The sequence below is a fragment of the Aquarana catesbeiana genome, linkage group LG13 (assembly GCF_042186555.1).
Source record: "Aquarana catesbeiana isolate 2022-GZ linkage group LG13, ASM4218655v1, whole genome shotgun sequence".
Taxonomy (NCBI): Eukaryota; Metazoa; Chordata; class Amphibia; order Anura; family Ranidae; genus Aquarana; species Aquarana catesbeiana.
In genome coordinates this window covers 29,698,500-29,718,587 of record NC_133336.1, presented here as the reverse complement: position 1 = coordinate 29,718,587, position 20,088 = coordinate 29,698,500, and the positions used below count along the sequence as shown (strand labels likewise).

Sequence of the window (20,088 nt, the reverse complement as noted above, 5' to 3'; positions counted from 1 at the left end):
ATAAAATACATTTAAGGTTTTTCCGTAACATGACAAAATGTGTAAAATTTTCAGGGGTATGAATACTTTTTCAAGGCCCTGTAAGTGCGAGTCCTGTAGGTAAATATTGCAAACGTGATCAAGTAAATTTCCTGTAGATGAATATCATGCCATCATTTGGGAAGACTGAGCCCACCTATGTGATATTAATAAAAGTTCTTTAATTTATAAATACAAGTGCTGTAATTGAACATTGCAAGCGTGATCATGGCTACAAAATAAAAACCACAGCTCTTTAATTTATAAGCATGAATCCTGTAGAAGAACACGCCATGACTTGTTTTATTTGAAATTTCACAGCTCAGTCTGGGATTGCATAAGCCTTGCAACAGCAGCAAAACTCATTCCTCGGCCATCGATTAAACATGCCTGATGACAGCGGCCTCATGTTCCTCGGCCGTCGATTGACCACGCCTTGGCGGGTGACAGCCCTAGCAGCTGCGCGGTGAGCTGATTGGCAGGCGGGAGGGAAAACGCGCGGCAGGGGATTGGCCTTCCTCGCGCTCCGTAGAGCGCCCGGCCACGCCCCTCGCCCCTGACCTTCCCCTGAACCCGCCGTTAGAAACGTGCCGGGCGCCGATCAGGGCCGAGCAGCGGGAGACTGGGAATCGGTTCCGGCGGAGATCGGGGCGGTTTGAACGGCGGTTGTAAGTGCGTCATTCCCTCCGGCAAGATGGCGGCGCCGAGCGGCCACGACAAAATGGCGGCAGAGGTGGCGGAGGAGGAGTACATGCAGGTGGTGGTCGGCGAGGAGTTGGAGCCCGGGCAGCAGGTGATGGTCCTGCAGGAGGCGGCCGGGGAGGAGATGAGGGCGACGGCCATTAGCTCGGAGCTGCTGCAGACCATCGCCCACACCGACACCGTCTACTACGTGCAGCCGGACGGCAGCCTGGTGGCCGGGGGGACCCTGGCCGAGATGACCGGGGGAGGAGGAGGGGGGGCCACCATACGGGCCCCTGTCATGCTGGACGCCGCCCTGCAGCTGAAGAACGTCGCAGACCATGTGGCCCTCAAGCAAGGGGCCCCCAGCCAGATGGCCAGGATCCTCAGCCAGAAGGTGACTGTCCTGCCATGAGGACACCATGATGTGCAACTCCAGGACTGAGCTTGTTTGGGGGTGGAGCTGGGGGATAGGCTTTATTATTTTGGTTTGTAACCCCCCCTCCTCCCCCACATTGGGGACTTCTAACTCACTTCCTGTTTCTTGTGACACCCCCCCCCCCCCTTCCCCAACACTGGGGAGATCTCCCTCACTTCCTGTTTCCTGCCCCCCATTGGGGAGTTTTAACCTAATTTCCGCCCCCCCCCCCATTGTGGAGTTCTTCCTCACTTCCTGTTTCTTGTGACACCCCCCCCTTCCCCAACACTGGGGAGATCTCCCTCACTTCCTGTTTCCTGCCCCCCATTGGGGAGTTTTAACCTAATTTCCTGCCCCCCCCCCCCATTGTGGAGTTCTTCCTCACTTCCTGTTTCCCGCTACCACCCCCCCCACACACTTATTCACTTCCTGTTTCTTGTAACACCCCCCCCTCCTCCCCACATCAGGGGGTTCTTCCTCACTTCCTGTTTTCTGCCTCCCCACACACACATTGGTGAGTTTTCCCTCACTTCCTGTTTCTTGTGACAACCCCCCCCGGGAGTTATTCCTCACTTCCTGCCCCCTGACACACACACATTGGGGAGTTCTTCCTCATTTCCTGTTTCTTGTTTCCCCTCCCCACATTGGGGAGTTTTTCCTAATTTCCTGTGACCCCCCCCCCCCCCATTGAGGAGCTGTTTCTTTTGACCCCCCTCCCCCACACATCAGGGAGTTCTTACTCCCTGTTTTTTGCCCCCCACCACACACACATTGGAGAGTTCTTCCTCACTTCCTTTTTTCTGCCCCACACACTTCCTGTTTCTTGTGGACCCCCCCCCCCCATGGGAAGCTATTCCTCACTTCACATTGGGGAGTTTTTCATAATTTCCTGTGACCCCCCCCCCCCATTGAGGAGCTGTTTCTTGTGACCCCCCCGCCCCAATGGGGAGTTATTCCTCACTTCCTGCCCCTCGACACACACACACACATTGGGGAGTTTTTCCTAATTTCCTGTGACCCCTCCATTGAGGAGCTGTTTCTTGTGACACCCCCTCCCCTCCTCACCACACACACATTGGGGAGTTTTCCCTCACTTCCTGTTTCTTGTGACACTCCCTCCCCACATTGGGTAGTTTTCCCTCACTTCCTGTTTCTTGTGACACCCCAATGGGGAGTTATTCCTCACTTCCTACGCCCCGACACACGCACACACATTGGGGAGTTCTTCCTCACTTCCTGTTTCTTGTGACACCCCCTCACCACGCATTGGGAACTTCCTCAATTTCTGTTTAACACCCCCAACTCCTCACACATTGGGGACTTCTTTCTCGTTTCCTGTGACACCCCTACGGGATATAGGTGGAATGTTGTCACCGAGACAAAATGACACAGACCACAGGAAAATCATTCTGGGATGTTCCAGTTGGGGGAAGGTGAGGCACTATGGCTTCCTGTCCTGGTGCGTAATCTCAGTAGGAACTCAGATGGCAGTAAAGACCTGACAGAGGCAGTAACCCCTCCCCCACACTGGTGTGACAAGGAATACAAAGCTTTGGCTAGAATAGGGCTCCTAAATGATGCCAGTCCGTTCATTTTAATGGACAGCTGGGGGCAAGGAATCTTGTCTGGGCATGCTGAGGTGTGAGAGTGTATAGGGGGGGCACCCTGGGGTGTGTGGGGAAACCTTTAGGCATGGAAGCATGTGAGGACACCCTGGGATGGGTTGGGGAGCCCTGTGGGCATTGAATCTTGTCTGGTATCCTGAGGCATGAAAGTGAGGGCACTTTGGGGATGTCTCAGGGTGCCCTGGGAGTGTTAAAGCATGTAGGAGCTCCTTGGGGGCATGTAATCTTGTCTGGGCATTTAGGGGCATGAAAGCATTGGGGGGGTTGTCCTGGGTTATGAAAGCATGATGTGAGGGCACCCTGGGAGGTGTGGCAGAGGGTGTGGGAAATATTGTGTCGACACCCCGGAGTATGAAAGAATGGGGGGGGCGTGGCGCGTGTTATCCTGTGGTATGGAAGCATTTGAGGGCTCCTTAGGGCATTGGGGGGTGTGCAGTATTGTCTGGACACTCTGGGGCGTGAAAGCATGCCAGGGGGTGTTCTTCTGAGGTATGGAAGCATGTGGGGGCTCCTTGCGATGTGTGGAGGTGGCCCTGGGGGGTGCAGTCTTGTCTGGGCACCCTGGGGCGTAAAAGTATGACGAGGGGTTATTGTAGGGGGGGGGCATAGAAGCATGTGAGGGCTCCGTGGAATCCTGGGGCATGAACGCGAGGGGTACTTTGGGGTGTGTGGGGGCACTCCGGGGAGTGAAGTGTGAGGGTGTCTTGGGAAGTGTTGGGGGCAAATGTGCGGGAGCTCCTGGGGGTGTGTCTTTTTGTCTTGACACCCCGAGGAATGAAAGCATAGGGGGTGGGGGTCTTATCCAGGGGCTTGGAAGCTTATTAGGGCAATCTGGGATGTGTCTGGGCACCCGGGGAAGTTGGAGAGTGTGGGCACCCTAGGATGTGTAGGGGTACCCAGTGATGGGGGCGTGCGTTTTCTTGTCTGGGCATCTTGAGGCATGTGGGAGAACCCTGAGACGTGTTAGCGTGTGGGAACATTGTGGGACAATCTGGAGGGTGTGGGGGGCGCCTTGGGTGAGGGGCAGGTTAGGACTACAGAACGCCTCTCTCTATCAGAATATTCCTGGGGGATGTGTTCTGTAGTACACGGGGGGGGGGGGGGGGGGGGTCTGATAACGCTAGTTAAGATTTTAGCACTATGCAGGATTATATTGACTAACTGTAACAAGCTGTCTGTGAATGAAACCTTCATTGTTTGCAGTGTTCATTCATCTAGAACAGTGATGGAGAACCTTGGCACTCCAGATGTTTTGGCACTACAGTCCCCATGGCGCTCCACTACACTGCAGAGTGCATGAGCATCATGGGAAATGTAGTTCCTAAACATCTGGGGTGCCAAGGCTCGCCATCACTGATCTAGTAGCTGCTGGTACAAGGAGTTGCGCCCACATATAGATCTGGGGTGCAGGATCGGTGGCAAGGGAGGCAAGTCCAGTTTGCTATGTGGATGGTCTATACTAGAAGCTGTGTAGTTATTGCAAGACTGGACAGTGCTTGTACTTTAGTAATTGGACGGGTAGCGGTCGCCTTGCCTTGTGTGATGACATGAACATGTTGCTGCAGTATAATGATGACTTCTTCTTGTGTTCTCTTGCAGCAGCTGAAATCTATTTGTGTCCAGGTGCAAGGCATGAAGTCTAAGGAGAGCAGCGAACCGGTGATCACCAAAGAAAACCCTCCTCCCCCCGTGAATGTGAGGTCTGAAAACGCCAGCGCTATCCCCTCCCAGGTTGTACAGGTGAAGACTATCCCTCAGCCATCGCAGCCCTTTGTCGTCAAGGCCGCGCAGCCTCCCGTTCAAGTTCTGATCCAGAAAACTGCGACGCAGCCGGCCAAGGTGAACACGCCGGACCCCAACGGCAACGAGGACGAGGGTTCCGCTGAGGAGCATGGGTGTTGCGTAGCTCACCATAGGTATGGCAGCTATGCACCGGGTACCACCAAGAAGCGCCAGAAGCGCAAAAAGCAGATAAAGATCAAAACCCGTTCAGGGCGCATCTCCCGGCCTCCCAAACACAAGTCCAAAGATTACAAATTCCTTAAAGTGGGAGATTCAATTCAAGATAGCTCGGTGGATTCTGATGACTATTCGGAGCTGAGCTCGGAGGATGAAGAAGATGGCGGCAAAGAGAGAGTACATAGAGACAGGCAGCCGTACGCAGTTAAAAACTCCCTGTTCCAGTGTCAGAAATGTGAGAAGTCCTATATGGGCAAAGGAGGACTGTTCCGCCACTATAGACTCTACCCCACCCACGGACAGATGGACCCGTCATTTCTTCTGGAAGCCAAAAAAGGTGGAGATGGTGGGGGCTCAGGGGAACAGAAGGTGAGATTTCCCAGTGCAGGGTAAGGAATTATATTTCAGAGGTCCGATCAGTAAAATTTTCTTCCAACAGAGGCCCAAATCTCTACTTTTGTTCTGTGACTCAGATCCTTCACATCACAACCCCAGCCCCCCCCTCTTTACATTTTTTTTTGTCCCCCCCCCCCCCCCCCCCTTTACATTTTTTTTGTCCCCCCCTCCCCCCTTCAGAGCTTAGTATCATCAGTCTTCCCCCTTCACATCAACATCCCCCATTTACGTCTTAGCCCCCCTTTACTTCATAGTAGAGGGGTCTTTATATCACATTGCTCCTCTTTGATACAGTACCCCCCTACAATACAGCCCCCACCTATATATTGTGGTCCCTCCTTTTACTTTACAGAGCCCCTTAACATCACCCACTGTGCATCACAGCCCCCATTTGCATCACAGTGCTCCCCTTTTATATCATAGCCCACCTTACATCTCAGTGCTCCTCTTTTACAATATGCCCCCCCCCTTTTACAGTGCAACCCCCATTTACAATACAGCCATCCTTTTACATCGCAGTCCCCCACCTTCCTTTATATTGCAGTACACCCTTTAAATTATAGCTCACTTTACATTACATCATTACATCACTGTCACCCCTTTACTTTGCAGCCCCCTCCCCCTTAAATTAAATTACATTACAGAGCCCACCTTTACAACGCAGCCCCCCCCCCCCCCTTACATCACAGCACCACTCTTTACAATGCAGCCCCCCCCCCCCCCCCATCCTTTACATACCAAGCTACCACCTTTTCTATTTCAGTACCTCTTTACATTACAACCCACCCCATTTTCTGTACATCAGTCCCCAACTTTACTTTATAGCCCCCTATAGAGTAGAGCTCTTCCTTTAGACAACAGCATCCCCCCTGCAACACTGCAACCAGTCCTACCTTACACAGAAGGGCAGGGGGCGGGTGGTACATCAGGTCTGGGAGGAGAGCAGAGGCTTTCCAACTTTTCCTGATGGCTAGTGTGTGATTGGTTGCTGCTACTGCCCCTGTGTCGTAGTGGCCAATCACTGCTAGTTAACTCAAAGCTGGGCTGCTCCCACCCTCTGTGAGGGACGGCCAGCACTCCTGCATTCTGCCCCATGTTGAAAATGACAGGGTCGGCTTTTCAGTGCGGTGGAGTAGGTGGGGTGCTGGCTGGTCTGAGGGTGTGGATAAGAGGAGACACTGGCAGTTGAATGGGTGAGGCCATGGTGGTCCGGGCAGAGCTATCGCTCTGTCTGCGCCCAAACCGTGGGCTGCTATTTAGTGACGCCCGTCTTAGTGGATGCATCTACAGCAAGTTAGGAGCACACTGGGATTTTGGCAGACCATTGGGTATTTTTCTGTACTTGCAGAATTTATGAAGAGAAAAACCACAGGAAATGTAATACAGAGATGGCACTTTTTTAAAAAAAATTTTTGTAAACCCAAAACAAAAACATAATACAGTGCAGCTTACCTATATAAAATAACGAATACTGCACATAGAGATATATCTATATATCACATTAAAGTGATATTAAAGTCTCGATTTTTACAAATGCACATATTTTTGCAGGTAAACAAATGTGTTATTACTGTTTATAATAAATTTTTTTTTTTTTTTTTTTTTTTTTTTTTTACCACTTCAGCCCCGGAAGAATTTACCCCCTTCCTGACCGGGCCATTTTTTTGCGATCTGGCACTGCGTCGCTTTAACTGACAATTGCGCTGTGGTGCGACGTTGTACCCAAACAAAATTTAAATTATTCACCTCCTGCGGTTTTTTTATTTTTTGCGCTGTAAACAAAAGAGCGAAAATTTGGAGAGAAAAAACACTTTTTTTTTTTTTTTTTTTTTTTTTGGACCATTGACATTTATACAGCGATCAGAGCTAAACATAGCCACTGATTACTGTATAAATGTCACTGGCAGGGAAGGGGTTAACACTAGGGGGGCGATCAAGGGGGTTAACTGTGTTCCCGGTTGGGAAGTGGTTAATAGGAGCCTGTAGAGCATCAGAAGAAGGGCTCTTCATACTCGGTGTAAGCTGTCTGCTCGTACCTTGTATGGGCTATGGGCAGGCACTTCTACACTGTCGGGATGCATCAATGAGCTACCTACAGTGAGGGGGAAAAAGTATTTGACCCCCTTCTGATTTTGTATGTTTGCCCACTGAAAAAGAAATGATCAGTCTATAATTTTAATGGTAGGTTTATTTTAACAGTGAGAGACAGAATAACAAAAATATCCAGAAAAACGCATTTCAAAAAAGTTATACATTGATTGGCATTTAATGAGTGAAATAAATATTTGATCCCGTATCAATCAGCAAGATTCCTGGCTCCCAGGTGTCTTCTATACAGGTAACAACAAGCTGAGGTTAGGAGCACTCTCTCAAAGGGAATGCTCCTAATCTCAGCTTGTTACCTGTATAAAAGACACCTGTTCACAGAATCAATCATATTCTTATCTGTCCACCATGGCCAAGACCAAAGAACTGTCCAAGGATGTCAGGGACAATATTGTAGACCTACATAAGGCTGGAATGGGCTACAAGACCATCGCCAAGCAGCTTGGTGAGAGGGTGACAACAGTTGGTGCGATTATTTGCAAATGGAAGAAACAAAATAACTGTCAATCCCTCTAACTGGCACCACCATATAGTTTCCCAGTGTAGCTCTCTGAAGATATTTGAAGAGTAGCTCTCGACCAGAAGTTCATCCCTCCAAAAAGAGCTCTCCCTTCCTCGGAGTAGACAAACATGTTCCAGAGCATCCAGGTCTTGGAATACCGTTCCCGCTGATGCTGTGCAGTAAGGACCAAGTCCTCCAATTTGTTTCTTCCACTTTATGGTGGTTGGCTGCGGACGTTTCCAGGTAAGGGGAATACACGATTTAGCGGCATCAAGGATATAGCGTGCCACAGAGCTTTTTAAAATTGTAGCTGAGATAGTGGAGGCGTGGAGAAGAAAGCTGGATCATCCGGAACCACATAATCTGTGAATTTTTGAACCATCCTCCGTATCTCTTTCCAGTAGTTTTTTAAGTTTGGAGCAGGACCAAAAGATGTGTAGTAATGTTGCCAACAAGGGTTTTGCCACCAAGTACCTAGTCGTATTTTGTGAAGAGGTCAAATAATTAATTATTTCGCTAATTTAAAATGCAAATCAATTTTAAACCCTTTTTTTTTTTTTTTTTTTTTGTTTTTTAAATGCCCTTTTCTGGGTTTTTTTTTTTTTTTTCCTCTCACTGTTAAAATAAACCTAATATTAAAATTATAGACTGATCATTTCTTTGTCAGTGGGCAAATGTACAAAATCAGAAGGGGATCAAATACTTTTTCCCCCTCACTTTAGTTCATTGAGAACTACAAATTGACAGTCGCAAAGGCTGTCAGTACTTGTAGTTTTCACATACACAGAACTCCTGTGAATGACGCAGCCAGACAGATGATACCTCACTTGCTGTCTCAACTAGGGATTGGGGGAGGCTGCTTCTTCTGTAACATGTTATATGTTACACCCTGAATATAGGTGTAACATGTTAACGAAAGGTGAATGTCTCCTTTTTTGCAACCAATTGCTTGCTTTTCTTTACCCCTAAAATAGACTGAAATCCAAATTGAGAGGTAACTTAAAGTTTTTGTTTTGTAGAAGCCCATCCCAAGGCCTCGAAAGAGATTGTTGGAAGATCCTGCAAACCCCAGTGTGTCCAGCAAGGAGACCTTGGCTAGGGATGGTTTGGAGATTGTAAAGGTAACAACCTCATGCAGAGGCCGTCGGCAGATGTCCGGAAGGAGGTTTGGACGCCCTCGTAAAATATTACGTAATGGGACAGTTGAACATGCAACGACAGTGAAAGAAGTAAGTGAATACGTTTAAACCCCCCCCCAAATCTAAAAAGGAGACCTATAGCTCACCTTCAGAGCATCATCATGTTACTCCTTATGATGTTGGCCCTAAAATTGATTGAAATTAAAGGGCCAGTCTGCCTAATACTTATTTGGTTGCAGATAGGTGATGATGCATTGAATCACCCACCTGGCTTCTCCTCTTTTCAGTTTTTAATATTTTTTATTAGTTTTGCAGGCACAATATGACATATCGACAGATGTAATGACATGTCAGTAAAGCAGAAACGGGTCAAAGGGACCTGAGCTTGTCAGTGCCCACAAATATATGGATAACGCATAGTAGAAATGCAGGAGTCAAGAACCATCTGTATGTATAAGAAACCGTTTTCGATTCCGTAATACAATCAAGATCATACATTTGTATAAAAACATGAATCTTAAAAGTAGGAGAGCAAAGCATATAGTTGCGCATGAGCGACATGATATCGTCATAAATAATCCAATAAAAGGAACACTGCTAGAACTTGGTACAACAAACAGATCAACAGAGTGTAATCATGAGCAGCAAAAGAGAAGGAAAAAGGAGGTGGGGGGGGGGGCGCTTTGTTGTCTACCATGACCACAGAATGCAATATGAGCTGATGAAAGGTTTCCAGAACAACCCACCCGATTTAAGGCGTGGTGGAAATAAACCTATCAAAGGTGGATGAGTACCGAAAATGGTTCCAGACAGTCCAAATGAGATTGTGAGTGTCAGATTTATTTTCGTCCCAAGCTATCATCATATTTTCAGTGTTGAGGTCTATCCACTGGATTACCAGGCTCTGTCATATCCTCATGGTGTCTCCTGTTGTAGTCAGAGGAGTCTGAACGCTTGAGTTATTTCTCTCTCCCACCTAACTGTGATGGCCAGGGGGTGGATGAAACTGCTAATAGGCAAATATCTTTCCACTTGTGTCTCTGAGGGATGGAGATGGTGGGCAGGTTGTTCAATTTCAGACTTTTGGGTCTTTTGAAGCTTTCAGGGGTCTCAAACTGGCGGCCCTCCAGCTGTTGCAAAACTACAAGTCCCATGAGGCAATGCAAGGCTGAAAGTTACAAGCCTGACTCCCACAAGCAGAGGCATGACGGGACTTGTAGTTTCGCAACAGCTGGAGGGCCACCAGTTTGAGACCCCTATAAGTAGGTGAGGTTGAAAAAAGACACAAGTCCATCAAGTCCAACCTATGTGTGTTATTATGTGTCAGTATTACATTGTATATCCCTGTATGTTGCGGCCATTCAGGTGCTTATCTAATAGTTTCTTGAAGCTATCAAGCTTTAAATTTCTGAAATTATCCCCACACAGTTCTGGATTGTTGGGTTTTGCCATTTTTGAACTATGTATATAGACTATATGGCATATATAAGTCTATATGGCAATCTGGTCACTTTCACTGAAGAGACCCTTCGCTTCATGTACTTTCAGCAGGAAGGCCCCATGCATACTGAGCATTTTAGCCCTGGCGCATGGTGTTCTGGTTTATCTGCGGGTGGAGGGCACCGGTGCACTATCCAGCTCTGCTGCTGGCAGCCTGTCCTACTCTGAGATGCTGACAGTTGCTGTGGCTGGACGGGTGGAGTAGTGCACCCAGCGGTCTGTTTAGGGCAGTATGTATCCAGAGACGGTTGCTGTGGCTGGATGGGTAGAGCGGCGCACCCAGCGGTCTATTTAGGGCAGTATTCACTCCGCTTCCTGCCCATACGTCCCGGGGATCGGATAGTTTCTGCTGATTTCTAACAGCTCTGGTAAGCGGTGGAGACGCCAGAGAGGCGGCGGGAGGGGTGCACCCCTCCCGCCGCCAATAAAAGTGATCTCGTGGTGAATCTTTGAGAAAAATGAATTGCCGCTGTGGATAAAAATACTGGGGTTATGGCAGCTATCAGCTGGCATAACAATGGTATTTAACATCAAAGTAGCAATGTATAGTCACGGTGAGCGGCCCAGAAGTGGTTAAGGCCTCATGCACACAGGGCATCTGCCCAGCTTTTCATATACAGCTTTACTCCTGGCAGCAGAATTTTGTCAGAAAAAAAAGTTTGACGCTTGTAAACGAGTGTAATGTTTTTAGGTGCGTCAAGCACTAAAGCGATAGTAAACCGCTGAAATTATGCATTGCGCTGTCACTGCTGAGAAGGCTTCCTTCTGGGTTCGCTGACTCCGGCTTTGTGAGTGGCTGGAGCCGTGAAGTCACTCCCACGCATGCGGGTGGAAGCCCTAGGTTACGGCATGGTGCTCTGAAAGTAAGCGGTATGCCGGACCTTCAGAGCGCATGAGCCGATGACCTCATCTTCTGCATCTATTGTGAATATCTGAGATATTAATTTTACTTACAGGTAAGCCTTATTCTAGGCTTAACACTAATCAATAATCGCAAAGCGGACTTTACTACCATTTTAATGAAATCATTGGCCAGAATAAGCATTTGTTTTGGCCATTTGAAATGGAGAAGTACAGCCAAAGCTCATTTGGCTGCACCTTTGTGGAACACGGGAGTGCAGTGCGTTCTGCACTCCTGTGAACCGTTTTCAGCTGGCGGCAGGCTAAAGCCTTTTGTCAGCTGACATCATTGAGCCGGTCCAGGCGCTGAAAACCTTTGCCACCATATGGTCAGGAACCTGGACTGCCACCTGGCTCAGCCTCTGTCAGTCGCCAAGCGCCTGAGGCGGCCGCTCCGGTCCCCTTCACAGCCCAGCGCTCGCTGGAGTCTTACAGTCGCCAGCTCTTTACCCAGAGCAGCAGGGAGAACTGATCGATCAGCGGTGTTTGATCACTCAGTTTTCAGCCTTGGAGCTGGCGGGGGACAGATGCTGCGTCTACCTGGGTAAATATGATTTGGGGGGGGGGGGGGGGGGGGTGCATACTTCTCCTCCTTTTTTGTTTCTTCTTCGTTTGTTATAAAATTTTGCAAATAAAATTGTTCATAAATTTAGGTAAAAATCTATTCTGCTACCATTGTTTGTTGAAAATAACCCAAATCAGTGTGTTATTTAGGAAAGTATTTGTAGGAAAGTTTATAGAGCCTGCAAAATATGGGATATATCTGATACTTGATCAATACTGATGGCCTTTCATTCCTTGAGGCCAAAAAACGCCACAACAGTACAAATGACCCATTTCTTTTGGTAAATAGTCCAATGTATTTAATAAGAGGCATGGTGAGGTTTTTTGAAGTTTGTATTTTTTTTTTTTTTTTTCTCCAAATACTGTCACCAGTCAGTGTACCTGTTTGTTTTGATTAGCTGTGGTTGGCCAGGGCTACTCACATGGTTCAGATGGGCTCCGATTGGCCATGTCTGTACCATATGATCACACTGACCAGTCACAGCTAGCAACACAATTGTACCTTCCTTACATGCCATCCATTGTGTACAACTGTCATTGGTCACGTGGTATCAGCAGCGAGCTTGTACACTGATCAGTCATTGGCAGCTGGGGACAAGTTGGCACCCCTGTGTGGCCCCGCAATGCATCCCTCTTACAATTTTAGTGTGCCGAGGGGGGAATAGATGCAGCATTCAGAACCTCAGCCGGCAGCCTGATAAAGTCTATGACAAGCTGTTGCTGGACAGGGCTAAATGCTGTAGGGCTCTCTGCATTCTGGGACTAATGCCCAGAGAGAAGACAACCCAAGTTGTACACGTTCATCTCTGAATGCATAAAGGCCCTTGACAAGGCAGCAAGGCTGGACACTGCACCTGTCTCTCCTGGGTGCACTAAAATACTGGGGAGGACACTTGGTAGATAGACAGCCCTGTGTGCAATGGGTCTTACTCTAATCATGCATACGTCATTTCCTTTATCAGCAACTGTAAGAAAGCAATCTGTTTTTGTTTTATTCCAGCTGATCCAGCAGTGTGAAGAGAAGGATTTAAAAGAACAAGTAGCACCAAGTTTTACCAAGCTGCTGTCCGTCTATGACTTTCTGCTTCTGAAGGTCAGTGCATCCGACGTTTTTAGTTCAGCTGTCTCTGTGGATGGCCCTAGAGTCGCCTTTTGTGCTGAAGTTCTGCTGAAAATGGTTCCTTCAGCCATTCTACTTGGGCTTTAGCTGCTTTTAGGGCCCGTTCACACTAGAATGCCACGTTCCAGTGCGGCTTCCCGCACTGCATTCCAATCCCACTTCCCTTGCGATCTGCTGTGGGGGTCAGTTCACCATTAACGACACCCCAAACGCAAATGCAGTGGGTTTGCCTGCATCGGATTGCATGGTACAAAAGTACCTTCCGATACGGTTGACGCGCATTTCAAAAAGTAAAGCAAAGAAGTTGTGCTTTCATGCACAACTTTTGGTGCAATTGGGGTTCAGCCCATTCAAAATGAATGCGCTGAAATCGCACTGCACAGAACTGCATATGGATTGCACAGCGTTCCTGTGCGATTCACATGCAGTTCCTAGTGTGAAGGAAAAAAATAAATGGTTTTAATTTTTTTTTTTTTAAGGCATCCATAGACCTTCAACCTTATTATTATTATTATTATTATTATTATTATTATTATTATTATTATTATATTTTTTTTTTTTTTTTTTTTCTTTTTTCAATATGCATGTGGAATGTGTTCAGCTGGGGCCTTATACAACGGTAAAGCCCACCCATTTAGGGTAAAGTTCATTAACCACTTTAATACCGGGCACTTTTACCCCCTTCCTGCCCAGGCCAACTTTCAATGCTGTCACACTTTTAACAATTGCACGGTCATGCTACACTGTACCCATAAGACCCTTTTTTTTTTTTTTTTTTTTTTTTTTTTCTCTCTTCTCTCTCTTCATAAATCTTGGCCAAATTGTTTTCTGCTATATTTCTTTGGTGAAAATAATCCAAATTGGTGTATATTAGTCTGTAGGAAAGTTATAGCATCCACAAACTAGTGTGTGTGTGTATATTCCTGATGTACTGACGGCCTATCATTTCTTGAGGCCCAAAAACGCCGGAACAGTACAAATACCCCTAAATGCCCCCTCTTTGGAAAGTAGACCGTCTGAGGTGTTTAGCAAGGGGCATGTCCAGTTTGAAGTTGTAATTTGTTGTCACTTTTTTTGGAAAATGAGGTATGTACCTCATCTTCCAAAAAAAGTGACAACAAATTACAACTTCAAACTGGACATGCCCCTTGCTAAACACCTCAGACGGTCTACTTTCCAAAGAGGGGGCATTTAGGGGTATTTGTACTGTCCTGGCATTTTCGGGCCTCAAGAAATGAGATGGGCCATCAGGAATATACATACACATATACTAGTTTGTGGTCTCTATAACTTCCCTACTGACTAATGTATACCAATTTGGATTATTTTCACCAAAGAAATATAGCAGAATACATTTTGGCCAAGATTTATGAAGATAGATTTGAAAAACTTTAACGGGGGGGGGGGGGGGGGGGAACCTTTTGCCATTATATTATATAATTTTTTTTTTTTTTTTTTTTTTTTTTTTTTTTTTCTTATATACTGTTACTAGTACAGCATCATCTTATAACTGGTGTGGCAGAGACCAGGGACCAGGGACACTGACTGGTGACAGTATGTAAAAAAAAAAAAAAAAAAATACAGAGCAATGGTGTCAACATAGTAACACTGTACCACTCTAGGGAGGTGGTCAAGATTTTGTGTTTTGCATACTATACTTGCCTATAGCAGTGATATTATTTTATTTATTTTTTTCACTGCTATAAGCAAATATATTTTTACTGAATAACAGTGTGTAGACACCATCTTTTGTTATTTTAGCTGTGATTGGTCACAGCTAATCACATGGTGCAAATGGGCTGTGTTTGGTCACAGTGATCACATGGTACAATCACAGCTAGCGACACAATTTTATACAATGAATGTTAGCCACTCATTGTTTACAACTGTCATGTGATCTGCTGTGAGTGGTCAGTGATCACATGATACTGGCAGCGGGTCGGTATAGTGATCAGTCATTCGCTGTGTCTGGTGGACACAGCGGGTGACAGATCGCGCCAGAACGCAGCCCATACTCTGGGTGACATCATATGACGCCCTCCCAGAACAATAGGGTTCCCGCCTATCTGTCATTTTACAATGATGCAGGTGGGAAGCAGTTAAAGCCTGTTTGGGTATCTTTCATGCACATGTGATGGAAGCGTGAAACATTCTCTTGGGTGACAATTTCAGGCCCCTAATACACTTCCCTTTTTTTTTTTCTTTGCTTTTACAGGTGAAACAAGAGCACGTGGACAACAAGCCCTTGTTTCCTTATGTTTACAGGGAGTTTGAAAAGCTGCATTTCATGGTCAAGAACTTGGCAGAGGATTATGTTATTAACATGGATCAGAATGTTGAAAAACCTCTTGAAGTAACTGATAGCAAGGTGCGTTTGGTGCAATACTGATCTATGGAAATTCTTGCTTCTACTCCCATCTTTTTAACCACTTCAGCCCCGGAAGATTTTTTTTTTTTCCCCCTTCCTGACCAGAGCACTTTTTACAATTTTTAGCACTGTGTCGTTTTAAGTGACAATTGCGCGGCCATGCAATGCTGTACCCAAACAAAATTTGCGTCTTTTTTTTTTTTTTTTTTTTTCCCCACAAATAGAGCTTTTCTTTTGGTGGTATTTGATCACCTCCTGCGGTGGTTTTTTGCGCTATAAACAAAAGACCGACAATTTTGAAAAAACAATTTTTTTTAGTTTTTGCTATAATAAATATCCCCCCCAAAAAAATAAATCTTCATCAGTTTAGGCCAATATATATTCTACATATTTTTGGTAAAAAAAATCGCAATAAGCGTATATTGATTGGTTGTGTCTACAAACTATGGTAAAGATTTATAGCATTTTTTATATTATATATTTATTTTTTTACTAGTAATGGCAGCGATCTGCAATTTTTAGCGGTATTGTGACGGACAGATTGGACACTTGACAAATTTTTGGGACCATTGACATTTTTTATACAGCGATCAGTGCTATAAAAATGCACTGATTTCTGTGTAAATGTCACTGGTAGTGAAAGGGGTTAACACTAGGGGGTGATCAAGTGGGTTAAATGTGTGTTCTAACTGTATGGGGATAGGACTGAGTAGGAGAGGAGACATATCGCTGTTCCTACTTAGTAGGAATAAACAACATGTCTCCTCTGACAACACAGGGGTTTGGGTGTTTACAAACCCAAATCCCTGTGCTGGCGCTCGTGCACGCGATCGTGCCCACCGGCCACACGCATCCGGTCCCCCACCGTGAGGCGGGAGCCCTCTGGTGGCTGAAAAAGGGAAGGATGTACCCATACGGGACTTCGCCCAGGAGAGCCATTCTGCCGCAGTATATCTGTGTGAGCCGGTCGGGAACCAGTTAAGGAAGAAACTGCCAATTCCCATCTTGGATGTCATATTTTTTGCCTTGTTCCTTCTAGGAAGGTTTTTCTTTTTACTCCCTTTACCTCCCTGTCTTGGAGGCACAAAAGGGAAATAAGAAGGAAATCTCCTTTTTAAAATAAAGGGAAAATCATCTTGGACAATTGTCCCCTCTTTGAACTGCAATTGTGCACATCCATGTAATGTTTTTTTCATGGAACAATTGTTAAATTATGGGATATAAATGACAGAAGGTCTAACCCTTTCATACTCCATCCAAAAGTAAAAAATTATATATATTTTTGTTTAGAGAGATGCTTTTAAATACAATAAAAATAAATAGGATCACTGATCTGGCTGTACTGTCTGGTAAGGGTGGCTTGATCTAGATTTTCATTTTTTTTTTTTTTTTTTTTGCAAGTAAAACATTTTATATATAATTACTTTGCTGGATTTCAGTTTTAAATATGGCAAGTACACACCATTTATAACTTACAGGGAATATAATTGACTATATTGTGGACAGAACAGTCACACAGCAGCTTAAAATGTATTAAAGTGGAGTTCCACCCAAAAGTGGGAGCTCCACTTATGTGCCTCCTCCCCTCTTCGGTTTCACGTTTTGGCACCTTTTCAGGGGGGGGGAAGCGGGTACCTGTTTTTGACAGATACCCGTCCCCACTTCCAAGAGATCTTTCCACGGTGAGATCAGTCGGAAGTTCAGCCCCGCCGCTGGGCCATTTAGAAAGCGCATGCGCAGTAGGGAACTAGCTGTGAAGTGGCAAGGCTTCACTGTTGGTTTCCCTTACAAGCAATGTCTGCTGCAGCACCCAAGAGCCGATGGAAACAGCAGCTGGGGTGCTAACATGGCTGGATTCCAGGACAGGCAAGTGTCCTAATAAAAGTCAGCAGCTATAGTTATGTGCAGCCGCTGACTTTTTAAATTTTTTTGTTGGTAGGGTGGCGGAACTCTTTTTTTTTAAGATTGTAAGCTCTTTGATATGCGAGTGCTTTGGATTACAAGCATTCTCCTGGAACGGATTATGCTTGTAATCCTAAGGTTCCACTGTACAGTATAGATTTGGAAAGCATAGATGTCAGCCATCAACATTTGCATTGAATATAGGACCAGGTACAAAGCATCACATCATATGTAAGGCATATCCAAAACTTTTTTTAAGAACAAAGAAAAACGTAGGGTAAAACAAAACAGCCAAAGTTTTATTGTGGAACGTTTACTCAGAAGTCCCCTTGGTCTACTCTCGGATGCGCATCGGGGTAATTCTCAAACTCGGGCTATAACCATAATGACTCTAAATGGTCTTATTATTGTAATAACCTATCATCACTAATTGTGGATAAGCACTTATTTTTAGTGTATTGCATAGCTATACCTGCAAAAGGGGGCCAACCTGCAGTCATCTAGCAGGACTGAGATTTCTGATTTAAAGTTCCACTTTTATTAATAATTTATTATAATATTTGTTTTATGTCTGTTTATTGATTATGTATTTCCTCCTAGGTGGCAGAATCACTGGGCATTTCCAAAGTGATGACTGTCAAAGCGGCCTCATCCTCTTCTTCAGTTACTGTTGAGCAGGAGACGCACCTTGAGGAAAATAAAGACGAGGTACAAGTCTACTTATTCACAAGCCTCTTCAAACTACTGCTTGTTGATTTTGTTGTTGTTAATCGGCAAAGGGAAGTGCCCCAGGGATTATACGGGCATAGGAAGTAGACCAGACCTTGCAAAAGGTCTAATAAGGTAAAAAAGTACAAAATTATAATCTTTATTTTTTTATTTATTTATTTTTTTTTTTTTTACCTCGTATACCTTTTTGCAAGATCTGGTCTACTTCCTATGCCCGTATAATCCATGGGGCACTTCCCTTTGCAAATTTTCATAATTGGGATGTGGCATAGGTCTCCAGTTCTGACACACAGTAGTGATTTTCTCCCAATAATCTTTCTCTTACTGTTGTTAATCAGCCACTTTGTTAGTCTTCAGATGAAGAGGCCGAGCCTCCACCAAAACGATTGAAAATCGATGATGACAGCCAGGACGTGGCAGAAGACATGACTGTAGGAATTGAGACAGCGCAGTTTAAGGGTAAGGTCCCTGTAGTAAACGCAAACCCCATTCCCCCTTCTCCTCGCTCAGTCCATATTCCTGCATTGAACGTCCCACTTATAATGTATGATCACCATTCAGTGCCGTAGTACACTAAACCCAGGGGACAGGTACATGACAGATTGGACTCATAAGAAGTAAATGGACTATTGCAGCAAATATGCTTGCTTTGCAAAAGGGGGAAAAATAAATCTCTGGGGAATAAAACCACTTTTTCGATTTAGCTTCAACTTTTAATGATTAAGTTCTGCTTTTTGAAGTGATTGTTAAAAAGTAAAAAAAAAAAAACACCTGTTCTACTTGCCTGCTCTGTGGTTTTGCACAGAGCTGCCCCAACCCTCCTCTTCTGTGCTCCCTGGCTGACAGCTCCTGGCTCACTCTGTGTCCCCTATAGGAAGCTGCTTCCTGTGGGAGCACTCGTGCCTGCTTGGTCCAGAGCCGCTCTGCTTGTATCTGTTCACACACACAGCCTCGCCCCCCTGCTTACAGTTTTTGATTGGCAGCAGCGGGAGCCAGTTTTTCCTAATAGTTTCTTCAACCACTTTAATTATGATCTTTATTAAACAGGTCTGGGACAGCATGGTAACAATCAAGTGATGCTCCATTCAGAAACTGACCCTGGTACTGCCACTGATAGTGACGCAGTGGAACAAGCAACTGCTGCTGCACAGAACGATTTACTGGTGGAAGGCGCAGAGAGTCTGCAAGCACAGGCGGACACCGAGACTGATGATTTGCAGGAACCCCAGCCCTCTCCAGAAAGCACAGATGCTTCCCAGTCACAGGACCATCCTCTTAACCTTTCCTGTCAAGTTACAGAGGAGATTTTGCGTCTCCAAACTCACGTCATACAAAACGACACACAGGAGACAGCTGAAGCAGAACCTTCTGCAGATCTTCCTCCAGGCTGTGACCACCAGACTGATCCAGTTGACCCTGAAATACCTTGTGATGGCAATCTAGTTTCTGCTGACAGTTCACAGGTGGAGGATCACACAAGAACTATCAGTACTTCTGTTCCAACAACCCTAGCGGAGGCAATGTGCAGAGAAGCCCCCCAGATGTCCTTTGTGGAGGTAGGAGGCACTTTGATCCCTACCACCAACACTTTCACCATGGGAACTTTGAATGTGAGTGGGGTCACTCCAACTTTTAGTTTAAATCATGGACAGGAACTTGTGTTCATTCACAGTACAGAAGAGTCCACCACAGAAGAGGCAGTTGTGATATTTGACAACACGGGAGCCACAGAAACGCACTTGGACACGGTGGCTTTGGTGGAGATGTAGTTCAATGTATATGTTCAGCATACTGAAGTAATCAGTAATGATATGATGTCTCTAGCTCTTAAGAGATGACAATGACAGGTGGAATTTTGTTGGCCCTCACCTACAGGAGGCTTGTCCAAGGCTTAAATGTTTTATGGAACTTTAAACCTATAACCTTGTTATAAGTTGATGGGCACCCCAAGCAAGGTGCCTCATGCATTTTTTTTTTTTTCTCTCCAAAGCACCCAGGAACCTTGGGAGGAGGAGGGGGGGAGGGGGCACGCGCGCCTCCTATGCTTTAAAGTGAAAGTAAACCCAGCTCCGTAAATTCAATACCCCATTCACAAAATGAAACAAGTGCCTAGACTACACCCTCTATACATGATTACAATAAAGCATCATTTCTTTTGTTA

The 20,088-nt window shown here is 45.7% G+C and overlaps 1 protein-coding gene across 2 annotated transcripts; it reads left to right on the top strand.

The window, feature by feature from the left end:
• The first annotated feature begins 451 nt into the window (after positions 1 to 451).
• Positions 452 to 20,088, top strand: ZNF839 (zinc finger protein 839). 2 transcript variants are annotated; one of them, XM_073609946.1, is made up of 8 exons: positions 452 to 1,096; positions 4,345 to 5,070; positions 8,725 to 8,934; positions 12,809 to 12,901; positions 15,144 to 15,296; positions 17,799 to 17,906; positions 18,278 to 18,386; positions 18,975 to 20,088. In XM_073609946.1, exons 1-8 carry the CDS (start codon positions 713 to 715, stop codon positions 19,694 to 19,696), a joined length of 2,505 nt encoding a protein of 834 aa, XP_073466047.1. In that variant the 5' UTR covers positions 452 to 712; the 3' UTR covers positions 19,697 to 20,088. The 2 variants fall into 2 exon arrangements, with proteins under 2 accessions (XP_073466047.1, XP_073466046.1); XM_073609945.1 differs by having other exon boundaries at positions 453 to 1,096; positions 4,342 to 5,070.

Coding starts and splice junctions, on each gene's coding strand:
- ZNF839 (XM_073609945.1), top strand. CDS start 713: ATGGCGGCGCCGAGCGGCCACGACAAAATGGCGGCAGAGGTGGCGGAG. Junction 1,097..4,341: donor CCAGGATCCTCAGCCAGAAG/GTGACTGTCCTG, acceptor GTTCTCTTGCAG/CAGCTGAAATCTATTTGTGT. Junction 8,935..12,808: donor ATGCAACGACAGTGAAAGAA/GTAAGTGAATAC, acceptor GTTTTATTCCAG/CTGATCCAGCAGTGTGAAGA.